Source organism: Spermophilus citellus (genome assembly GCF_964194105.1).
Source record: "Spermophilus citellus genome assembly, chromosome: 4".
In the NCBI taxonomy this organism is placed as follows: Eukaryota; Metazoa; Chordata; class Mammalia; order Rodentia; family Sciuridae; genus Spermophilus; species Spermophilus citellus.
Window position 1 is genome coordinate 34,290,960 of NC_138185.1, and position 12,296 is coordinate 34,303,255.

Genomic DNA, 12,296 nt, shown 5'->3' on the forward strand with positions numbered 1-12,296 from the left:
ACATGAATAGCCTGATTACTAAGTAGCACAATTCATTTTTTTTTCTTGGATAGCTACATTTTACTTTCTCCATCTTAGACATAGATCCTTGTTTTTCAAAGTATCTGCATCCAAGGGGAACTTCTTAGAAATGCAGCAATTCTGGCCCCATCCTGGGTTCTATTTCAGAATTTCACTTCAACTGGACCCCAAGTGATTTGGATAAAGTGCTAGAGGGAGGCTCTAAATGTTGTATGTCCATAACAACCTACATCAGAATTACCTGCAGGCTTGCTTCAAAAGCAGATTCCAGGACTTCACTCCCAACTCCATGAATCCGTGAACTGGGACTTGGCTCCATCACCTGCAATGTTAATGACTCAGGTGTTTCTTTAGTTGAATAAGAATCATGGTGTCAGCACCATCCTTCTGGAGACTACCTAACAGAGCACACCTGTTTAGGGGCACCAGAATCACCTCCCTGAAATCCCTCTACTGGTAAGAATAAGGTTTCCCAGAAATCCCCAAAGCAGGAGGATATCAGGGTAAAACCCTTCCTTTTTGTTCCTGGTCACTAATCAAAGAGAACTCAGAACTCCCACAATCTACCACTTAAGAAGAAATGTCACCTACTGCAGCACCTGGTGATTAATATTAATCTATCAGATTAATTTAAAGCTTGAACATGCATCAGAAGCATGAAGAGGACTTGTGAAAATGTGGAATCTTGACTTTTGACTCTGTATCTGCATTTTTAACAAGTGATGTTGATGCTGCTGTCCATGGAACACATTTGGTGTAGTAAAAGGTCTATGGTATATAATAGGATCATTCTTTGACAGCTTCCTTAAGTGCAGCCTGGTTGTATGGACCCAGCACAGATGGATTTATTCTCAGCTGCAGCAGGGAGCTGGCTGACTTGGTGGAGGCCCTGTGTGAGTTATCACTGGGGCAAAGAACATCCACCTGAGCCTACCCTTTCGAGATCAGCCGCTACTGCACCTGCTCCCAACGGTCTCATCGACACAGTTTCTAAGAAGTTGTCCTTAAACCACCACCTCCAGAGCTTTTCAGGGTCACTTCTCTGATCAGCAGTGATTTCTTCTCTCTGGCACTACTGAGGACTAGTGCCCTCTACTCTGAGGACTGCGTCAGCCATACAGTAAAATCTCATAAAGGCCAACAAAAGTCTGATGAGGAGTAAGAAGGCCTTTGTACATTTTCTGAATCTCTCCTCTGCTTCCCCCTGCAGTTCCAAGAAAGCAGTAACTTGGGAAGTTCATATTTAAACCCCAGATAACTCACCTGATCCCTAAAACACATGCTTTGGTTTTTAAAAAAGAAAAAGAAAAAAAACGGATATAATGAGAGCTTTCTCCTGTGCATTATTGCAATATTATTTCACTCCCCTCAGCACTCCTTCCCAGAGGCAACAGTCCATGATCCAGGCTTCACATTCAGGAAACAGGGAATGAAAATGAGAGTCACATTCTGTAATTCATCTGAACTGTGGGAAAGCTGGCTTTTCACTACTGATGCTTATTCTCAGTACGATCCCTGTTCTTCTACAATGTATTATCATTGCAGGGTGTAGCTATAACTATGAGAAATCAAGTTCTACGGCTGTAGCTCAAAATCAGAGTCCATAAAACCCGCCAGAATCGGATACCTTATAACGATATTTAACATTCCACAGAATGAAAAAAAAATTTATTGGATTCAAAAAGGTCAAGGAAAGCAGGAGCTCTGAAGGAGGAGGGCTGTTCCCTGCTATCAATGTGTTTACGAGGGCTGAAGGCACAGTGTGTCTAGTCTAGCTGGCAGACACTGCCTTCCAGAAGTGGGATCATCTTACATGTGCCCTGCTCTTGTAGCATTTCAAAGGCATTTGCATCCATTACTTCATTTCATCTTCTCAGCATCCTTTGTCCCTTTCCAAGAGCAGTGGTGATCCTCCTCGTTTTATAGATCCAAAGCGGTTCAGGAGCCTGGAGCTCCAAGAAGCCACAGCTGCCCCAGCCTTTTCCCATCGGAAGCCATCAGTGCAGGCAACACTCTCAGGCTTACCCTCCTTTGCTTCCCCCTTATGCACATCAGAGATGCTGAGAAGGCACCTGTCCCCAAGATGCCTGCTGCTTTTCTCTTTCCTCTAGGACCCCCCTCCACAATTCTCCTGTTGGCTGCTTTCTCTGATACATTTGAGATTCACTTTCCTTCGATGCTTCTCTGTGCCCCTACCTTTCTTCCTCCCCTGCCTCCTCGTAAACACTCCTTTGAAACTCTCTGTAGGTCTGATAAATTTCACCCAGGAATTCACATGGAGCTATGGAAAAGTTCACTCTCCAAGTGCCTTGAATTAACATAGAACTGGGGAATGAAATAAGAGGGATGGAGTCTCTAACTCTGGAAACTTTAAGTCTCTTGTGACAGGCAAATGACCTGCTGTCCTCCCTGTCCCTGTCTATGCAGGTCAGCCTTTAAAATAGGCTCACCCAGCCCATACCTTTACTGTCCGTGGGGTGTGCATGTAGTATTTAAATTTACCTAAGTGAGGATGGGGATTTAAAATGATAAAACTTGATCCAGAACGGTGGGCTCAGGGAATTGCCACTTTTTGTAATTAATAACACAAAGCCTCCCTGTTCAGGCTCCTGTAAGAAGCTTCCCTGATTGCTTTTTTTCTTTCTTGTTCTCCCTTAGCCCAAAGCAGCAAGCCAAGATGGCGGAGTACTGCCGACTAATCTTTGGTGATGCCCTTCTCATGGAGCCACTGGAAAAATACCCAGTAAGCAGGTTTGGTGTTTGCCCTTGAAGAAAGGCATGCGTTCTACCATGGGGGTTGGAGGGAGACTTACTTCCCTTCCATATTGATAATGAACTCTCTAACCAGGAGGATGCTGGCGATGGGCCCCAGGGAAGATGGAAATGTGTCTGTCTCCTCCTCTTTCCACAGTGCTTTCCTTCCCTCACTGCCTGATGTGACTCAATTAGGAGTGCAGAACCCCCAGCAGTTACAATCAGCCCACAGAGAAAGTCCAAGAGGACAGGCTTCTCACACCCCTTTGAGATAGCAAAATGGGAAACTGGGAATGGCACGATGACCTATCTCATAGCTGCTGCCCACTCCTTCCATGTACCTTTGAGGCAGAACTCAGGTCTGCTGTTGCTGTGGTCCTACCCCTGTTTGGGGAAAGAAAGCAGCAGAAATAGCCTAAAGTAGCCTCTTCCCTTTTGGATCCTTGAACCTAGTCCCCAAATATCCTTAAGTGAGTTCATCTCAGTCCCCAGACTCATTCTAAACAAAGAATAGAGGACTAGCTTAGAGGAGTTCAATAGACTTTCTAAAAATAACCCATCCTGTGGCTTGCACACATGCTCTCTGATATAATATCTAATAAACCTCTCATGGGAAATTGATTTTCCCATTAGATGTGCAAACTTGAAATTGTAGAATAAGATTTGCAAGGATGATAGCTAGAATCTCATGGCTGGAAGGAAATCTGAAACCACATAGTCAGCCTCCACTGATGCCGAGGAGATGTGTGGCTACCCTAGCTATTTCCAGGAGGAGAATTTGGCTGTTTAAAGCTGCATCTGAAAAACTGATTGCACATTCTCGCTTGGAAGCTCTTGTCTGACTTTACCAAGTCTTCCTGCTAGAGGTATGGCTTCCCTTTGAAAATTCAGAACATTGCCTTCTTATCTGTCCTAAATCAAGATGGTTGGATTCATTTACTTCACCAGAATACTCATGCAAGTTCAGGTTTAAGACTTAAATCTACCAGTACATGGCTGAGATCCTTATTTATGTATATTTTGTTGTGTGAAAAAGAAGAGTACAGCAATTAAAATATATCTTTAATGTGTAAAAAAATAAAAAAGAGCTATGAACCAGCACCCTACAGGACACACAATACAGTTTAATGAGTCACATCCAAGGTAGTAAAGAATAATCTAGACACTCTTGGTATCCAGAACTGTGCTGGAATTTCGGAGAGGACATTTGAAAGAGAGGGGCAGTATTTTTAAAGATTTTGCTTTTCCTTTGTTAGCTGGAATCCGGAGTTCCTCTTCCCAGCCCTATGGATTTAATGTATAAAATCTTGGTGAAAAACAAGAAGAAGTCACACAAGTCATCAGAAGGAAGTGGCAAGAAGAAGCTCTCTGAACAAGTGTCCAACACATACAGTGATTCCTCTAGCGTGTTCGAGCCCTCATCTCCCGGAGCAGGTGAGCGGCCGTGGGCTCCTATGGTGTATGGTTTGAGAACTGCCACTCTGAAATTCATTTACAGGGAAGTTCAGCATTGCTCTGGGCACAGTATTAAGCTGAACTGGTTTTCTATTGCCTTTGGAAACTTGATGATTTAAATGCACACAAATATTTTATCCTCTGTTCTCCAGATTCAAAAGTCTTGCAAGGATCTCATGGGCTTCAATCAAGGGGTCCACAGGGCTGTGCTCCTCTCTGGAAGGTTTAGGGATGTCAGGAGCAGTCTCTACAGACTCAGTCTGAGGCAAAGTTAGATTCAGCCCAATCTATTTTATTGATGCTCATCACACTTCCGACACACATCCTAATTCTAAGTCCTAAATGAGTCTACACCTAAGGATTCCAGATGCTCACCTGTGATGTGTCTTAACTTCAGAACTCTATCCAGGCTGGAGGGGTCTGGCACAGGGGGGAAAACAGTGACAGAGGTCTCAGTCTGTCTATCTGAGTCCTGTTAGTCCTGCTGTGTCCTCAAAGACTACTTTTAAATCCTAGTTCAGTTGTGCTTGCAGTGGATAACTGGATGAGTTGTGGGGTCTACGCCCGGGTTTAGACTCTTACGTCACTATCTTAAGTCTGTCTAAGTTCTGCAGTTTATGTAAGTTTTGCAGTTTACATTACATCATGGACATGATGCTTACAGTCTTTATCTAACACACACACTAATTAATATACTCCACAGTCAATAATCCTATAACATTTTCTGATACTCATATCAAAGGAAGAATTTGTTTCTTTGCTTTTCCACCTCCTAGCGACCTCCCACATTTATTGACTCAAAGCCCCCTCCCCTAGCCTCAAAGAGAGCAATGTTTCATCTCCTCTGTAGTCACCGGTCCCTAAGGCCACTGCTGGGAAGTGTCCTCTGCTTTTAAAGAGTCATGCCATTATGTCAGACCCACCCAGAAAATCCCAGGATAATACCCCCCCCCCCCTTTCATTTAACTCATCTGCAAAGTCCCTTTTTTTTCTGCCAGGTTAGTGTATGGGCAGGATAAGGCATTCTTTGGGAGGACATTATTCCAGCTTCCACATTAGCCAGGTTATCTTTGTTGTGACCACATGATAAGCTTCTTAAGGGACACATTAACACAGGACTGTAGATGAGATACTGAGCAAAGACATTCTCATTGATGAGCCAGTGAAGCCTCCTGATGTCTCAATTTTCCATGTCTTACAGAGGCTTGCTGAAAATGTGAAATGGCAAAATTGCTTATATTACCTATCAAAGCTACTAAGCCATGCCTATTATCATTCCTTTTCCTTTTAAATTTAGGTTGAAATGAATTTTTTTTTTTTTTTTGTGGTCGATGAGGAAACAAGCAACAAGTGGTTGCTTGTTTCTTTGGGATGATTTGTCATTTAGTCTACTTTATTTTCCAAGTTCAATCAGTCTCAACCATCCTACAGTGCATTATAAAGACCTTCCAGGTTGGAGGGTGATGAATGGGGAAAACTTGAAACTTGCTTTAGGAAGTTCTTTAGCTAAAAGTTTAACATGCTGAGTGTAGCTCAGCAGTAGAGTCCTTGCTCAGCGTGTACAGAAGATCCTGGGCTCAGTCCCCAGAATGGCCCTACCCCCTTAAAAAAAAAGAAAGAAAGAAAGAAAGAAAGAAAGAAAGAAAGAAAGAAAAGTTTAACATTGGTACCATTACACTGAAAAAAATTATTTATTGTATCTGCAAAAGATGAACATACACATTACCACTTACCCCAGGCTCCAAGATTTCTAGGTAAACACCTGACAGAAATGCATATTTATGTTGGAGGCATGTGCCAGAATTACTTACAGTAGCATGATAAAAAATAAATAAATAAAAAATAGCAAAACACTGGAAACCAACCAAATCCCCATCAACAAATTAATAAATCATACTGTGTCCACACAAAAGAATTGTATGCAGCCATGAGAATGATCTATGGCTATATATAAAATATGATGTTATAAACATATGTTGAGCAAAAAAAGTCAAATACAAGAACGTATTCACTATAGGATTCCATCTATGCAAAGGACAAACACAGGCAAAACTTATCTGGGCTGTTAGAAGCTAGGGTAATGGTAACCCTTGGAAAAAAAAAGTTGCTGGAAGTGAGCCCAGGCGGCCTCTGGAGGCTGGGTGGTATTTTCTTGGTCTGGAAGCTGGTTACTCAGACATCTTTATTTGGTGAAAATTCATTGCACTGCACGCATACAGTATGGGCATGTTTCTATGTTCCTATCACACATTAATTAAGAGATTAGAAAACAATGTGGACATTAAAATATCAACTCCAGGGCAATCAGGGAGAAAAAAAAAGGGTTGGTCAAGACTCTGACTTATCTTTTCTCATATTTTTCTGTCTTAATTGCCAGTGCCTTTTATTGTTTAGATGAATATCCTTATCAGCCGACATGATATAATTCTTTGAAAGGGTTTTGTTTTGGAGCTCTTGAATGTGTGTTTCAAACATTATTGCACAATTCTGATTTGTTTTACAAAAATAACCTCTATTCTCAATAAAAATGTTCTTTTTGAAGTTTTGAAATGATTGTCTTTAGAGGCTGCCTATTTCCTAAAATACCTTTGTCCCTTGAATGCTAGCAAGCAGGCTGTGTCTTCCTCTGCATGTGGGTGCTTAGTTGTTTTTTTTGTGTGTGTGTGTGACCATCTGTATTTCCTACTACCAGTTCTCTCTCCTCCTCTTATTAACTAGATGCATTACACAAGTAACGATTTTTACAGGCAGTGAACATTATTGCTTAATACAGAGTAAGAGCAGCAATCTGTTAGTAATTCGGTAGATTTCCTAAGCTAGTCCCTGGTCTGTTGTGCAATCATTATTTATTTCAATGGAATTTTTTGGACATGTTAATAGGTAGGTAGGCCCCTGCATAAAAGACTACTGCTAATTTGCCATTTGGTTTGTAGATGTTCAGAGTATTGGGAACTCAAGTTACTTGAAAAACATGAAATAGATCTTATTTCAAGACTAATTTACTTATCACAGCCTGTGTTAGCCAGAGGACTTTCAGGAGTCTGCCCTCTTCCAGGAAACTTGTCTTAGAGAACTAAGATCAATATAGTTTAATAAGATTCCTCTGAGGCCTCTCCAAAGACTTATCAGGGAACCCCATAAATCTGTACAAGTGCTATGTATCAGTTCAAAAGATAAATACAAGTAAATAAGTTTAAAAAACGTAACTTGTGAAGGAAAAACCAAGTCCTTTCTCTTATAGTAGAGAGAAACAAATTATTTCCCACAGAAACAAAAGATTGACCTGATTGGGTATTTGCAGTGACTGGTGTATTATTGTGTGCCATGAAACATTTTGTAAAAGACTCTGCCAAACATCTTTTCAGTTTTCTTGATTAAAAGAATCCTCTCTCTAATTAAAAAAAAAAAGTAATAATAAGAACAACTTAGGGGCCAAAGTTGAATATAAAAAACATTTAAATGGTAATCTCCTAAAAGAACCTGTTTCTAATATAAAAGGATACATTTTCTTTGCAAAGTGTAATCAATTCACCTTATTAACACAATATTGGTGTCATAAAGTGGTTTTATAAGGCTTTAAGAAATAAGCCATAAATAACCCTTGTTGGTACCAGAAGTCTTTCCCTTTTGCAGATATTTAATGAATACTTCCCTCACTGCTATCTTCAGTAATTGATTGAACTTCCTCAACTAAGGGAAAAATTGATGAGCTTTTTGGAGGTCACTGCTGTGGGCATTGTGGCATTTACATAGATTGAGTAGGGCCCATAACTTTCAAAAGGCAGGTACTTGGCAAAGCAGGTTACCCCATTATTGAGCTCATACTGCCCTCTACTGACATAATTTTGCCATTGCATTCTGTGAGCCCTAAAAGAAGTAGTCAAATGGATTTAGAACTATACTTTCTTGACTTTTTACTTAGAAATACTTTTACCCAAATGATATTACTGAGTATGACTGAATCCAGTAGGTATAGAATAATGTCATGACAAGTATGTATATTTTACCTTGAAAAAGACTTTTAAATCTTCAGGGGAGGAAATACACTGACATGACCTTTTATATTAGCTAAATATGACATTGAATTAGGTCTGGATTTGACTTTCAATCAGAATGATTTTGTAGTGCTCACCAATTTTATCCTGCCCTTTGAAACAGAACGTCACCATTTTTTAAGATATATGTGTTGTCTCTATGAAAATACAGCTATTAGAGAAGCTTTGCAGACAAATTCTAGAGTGTGGTGGGTACTTCTTGGGTTTCATGTGTGCTACCGTCACCCCACAGTTCCTGCCCTGGCTCATAAATCCTTCTTTGCCATCTGTGAGTTCCCCTGCATCCTTGGAGAAGGTTGACACAAGTTTTTTTTTTTTTTGACCATGTACTGGTCAAACCTTCCATCAAAGGGCCTGGGCTTAGAAAAAGAGAGACAAATAAAAAGGGATAATTTATCTATATTAGGGTCATAGAGTCTAACATCCCTGAGAGAGAATGTATACAACAAAATAGGATACATGTGTTTGAGAAGGAAAACTGTATATGATGCCATATTTCTTTAAAAACAGAGAAAAAATGTTGACATTCAATTTTTGTAGAACTTGGAAATTTAAAGGGTATTTTATTCCCAAATAAAATTTAGAAAAATAAATATATATTCAAAATGTCAGGAAAATTCTTTGTAACTAATAAAATTTAAATTCATAAAATAATAATGATAACAACAACAACAGCAAAAATAAAAAGAAACCAAGAAGCCAATTTCCAAGGAAGCCCTCTAATCAATTTTTGTTAGTACATTTGTTGACAAGTGCTTTGAACTTGCGAATGTTGACGTCACGATCTGTTATTAAAATTTGACAGGGGAAGCTGATACCGAAAGTGATGATGATGACGATGATGATGACTGTAAAAAATCTTCAATGGATGAGGTGGGTAAAGACTGGGTTCTCCCACTTGCCAGGCCAGGTGCAGGCTCCTGGATATATTTCATAGTCACCTTCTGCCATCTAGTGGCAGCAAGAATAAATGCATGACATCCAACAGCCAGCTTAAATTTTTGAGGCTACTAAATGTGTTGTCAAACTGTTCCAAGTCCAGAGAAGTTATGGGGCTTGGAGGAATATTCAGAGATATAGCATTAATTTCATTGTGGTGATTTTGGAACCACTAGAGAAATCTGTTGATATAAGCTTAAACATCCCAAGTAACATCATCAGCTCAGAAATATTAATTACATTGATCCTAGAGGCAATTCAGAGACAGATCAATTAGAATGTTAGAATTTTGTTGCGACAGGAGCTTTGGGCAAAAGGTCTGCAGTGAATCTTCTTTCAGATGTGTTAGAGGGTCACTGTCTTACTCCTTGCATCTTTAGAGTTTACTTAAAATTAAATAACAAGTAATTATTCTTACTTGGTGTTCTTTCTCTTATAATAATTTCCATTAATAAAATCTAATTTTTTTTGAGCCAGATCTCACTATGTTGCCAAGGCTATTCCCAAACTTGTGGGCTCTAATGTTCATCTCATGCATCACCACCCTCAGCTTAGTCTAAATATCCGCTTTGTTATGTTCCCCAACAAAATTTCAACTTAATTTCTGAGAGGAACTGTTACGATGCCCGGTAAAATATATCTGCCTGAAAATAATTTCAATTGTGTATTTATCTTTTTCAGTACTTCTGAATCATTTAAAAACTGTATTTGCAAATGAATATTTCCCAATGGACATTTAACTTAAATGTTTCAACTGACCTTTTCAAAAGAAGCCTTGTCTCTCTACATTTTATCTTCTAGAAATAGGAGAAAATACTAGATCAGTTTATAGAGGCCTGTCTTGTGCTGATATTCCAATACTGATTTTCTTCTTTATTAAAATCTATATCAAAGAATGGACAATAGCCAATAATAGCTAAAGTAACATGAGATTTTACTGTGTGCCAAGCTCTGTTCTGAGCTCGTTAACATAAATTAACTTGTTAATAATTACAAAAATCCTATGTACAATAGGGACTGGTTTTATCCTATTTTACAAATAAGTAAACTGAGGCACAGAGCAGTGGAGTAACTTGTCTAAGATGGAATAGCTTCATACTAGTGTTCTCGGGATTTAAAATCAACCATCTGGTCTTAGATCCTGAACTATTAATCCTACACCATGCTATATTCCTTGTCTATTAGGCACTTGGGGAACTAAGAAGAAGGGAGTCAGAAAGATTAATGAAGGAAAGCAGAAGCTGTTGTCCCACCCCCACTCACTTCCACAAAACAGTATTTTTATATTATTATTAACAATTTTAGTTCATCTGGGAGTCACCTACATCACAATTTTCTTCCTGTATAGTGAGTTCTTGATTTACTCACCTTAGATACCATCTTCTATCAAAGGTGTCCTTGCTTTTCAAACTTTAATGTGCATTCACATCACCTTGTTTACGTGCACACTCTGATTCCCAAGACCTGCAGAGGAGGCTAAGATCCTGCATCCCTCTCAGGGGAGATGCTGTTGCCCAGACCACAGGCCATCCAGCACAACAGGGCCTCCCCTCCCTCAGGCTGAGCATCCCTCCCTCATCTGAAAATCCAAAACCTGAAATGCTTCAAAAATCCAAAAATCTTTGAATGCAGGCATGATTCCACATGTATGAATGCAAAGGTGGAAGCTTCCACCTTTCACATGGAAAATTATTTATAATATTGAACAGGACTAAAGATGTAGCTGAGTGATGGGGGCATGCAAAAGGCCCTGGGTTTGATCCCAGCATTGAAAAAAAAAATTAACATTAGGGTATGTGTATCCAGTGCATGTGAAACATAAATGAATTCCATGTTTAGGAATGGGTCCCCTCCCCAAGATCTCTTATTAAATATATGCAGTATAGCAAAATCCCCCCAAATCCAAAACGCGTCTGGACCCACATGTATTGGATCAGGACTGTTCATTCTCCCTTGCCTTTTCTTTCTTCTATAATGAATTTTTTGACTGGCAAGAATCATTTTCAAAAGAGGAGGGATGGCTTAATGCTGGTTTGAGTCACCTGACCATTTTCCTGAGAAAATAACCCTTGATCATCCAATGCCGACTCTGGAATTGTTGCTTGTTCCTCATTCCTGCTTCCAGGGGACTGCTGGGAGTGAAGCCATGGCCACGGAGGAGATGTCCAACCTGGTGAACTATATCCAGCCAGTCAAGTTTGAGTCATTTGAAATCTCAAAAAGTAAGTCTTCCCTGGATGAAAATCCTTCCTGTAGCACAAAATGAATATATTTTAAACACGAGGTCACTAGATCAACAATGATACCTTAACAGAGATCATCTGGGCTGGTGAAGACGTGACGATAAGCATGAATTGAGTATCTTTCTACCTTTCCATATACATAAAACTGTGTGTGTGTTCATGCGCGCGTGTGTGTGAGTATATATGGGGTATATATATGGGGGTGTATGTATGTATATGTATATATAATAGTGTTAGGATTGGAACCTAGGGACCCAGACATGCTAGGTAAGCACTCTATCACTGAGCTACAGCTAAAGCCCTGTGCATTTATATATATTTAAAAAAATATATGATACAGTGTTCTATAATGTTCCCCTAAAATATTTAACAGGGTTACAGTCCATACTTGGTTCTCCAAAAGCTGCTAGTTCAACAAGCAGCTTAATTGAGAGTTTTACCTTCAATTTTGGTTTGCAACAACACAGTGGGATCCATCCATTGTACAGGGGACGGTGTTGAATAAACTAGCTACCCACTCCCCAGGAGGGATGCAGGAAGGACTTGAACAACCCTGGTAACTCAAAATAGAACCCATTCACTCAGATTCCCTCTACCCAGCACAGTCTATATGTTTAAAAGAATATAGAACTAACTTCATATCACTTTGTGTTTTCTCTTCTTCCAACTACCCATCTATAGTGAATGCAAAGAAAAAAAATCACCTTTTTTTCCCCAACTAGATAGAAAGCCCTTTTATGAAAATGTTCCTCGTGTTTGCATAAAGAGTCCATAAATTTCAGAGAATTCTTGGGCCTTGCTAGCTGCTTATATGGAACTGAAATTTTTC

At 39.7% G+C, this 12,296-nt stretch overlaps 1 protein-coding gene across 6 annotated transcripts in view; it reads left to right on the forward strand.

The window, feature by feature from the left end:
• The window catches only part of PLCB1 (phospholipase C beta 1), a 718,158-nt gene that overhangs the window by 559,647 nt on the left and 146,215 nt on the right, over positions 1 to 12,296 (forward strand). For all 6 annotated transcript variants that reach the window (XM_081292670.1, XM_081292671.1, XM_081292672.1 and 3 more), the window contains 4 exons: positions 2,680 to 2,764; positions 4,032 to 4,209; positions 9,091 to 9,158; positions 11,350 to 11,446. In XM_081292670.1, the coding sequence (XP_081148796.1) occupies positions 2,680 to 2,764; positions 4,032 to 4,209; positions 9,091 to 9,158; positions 11,350 to 11,446 (428 nt within the window). The remainder of the gene's footprint in view (positions 1 to 2,679; positions 2,765 to 4,031; positions 4,210 to 9,090; positions 9,159 to 11,349; positions 11,447 to 12,296) is intronic.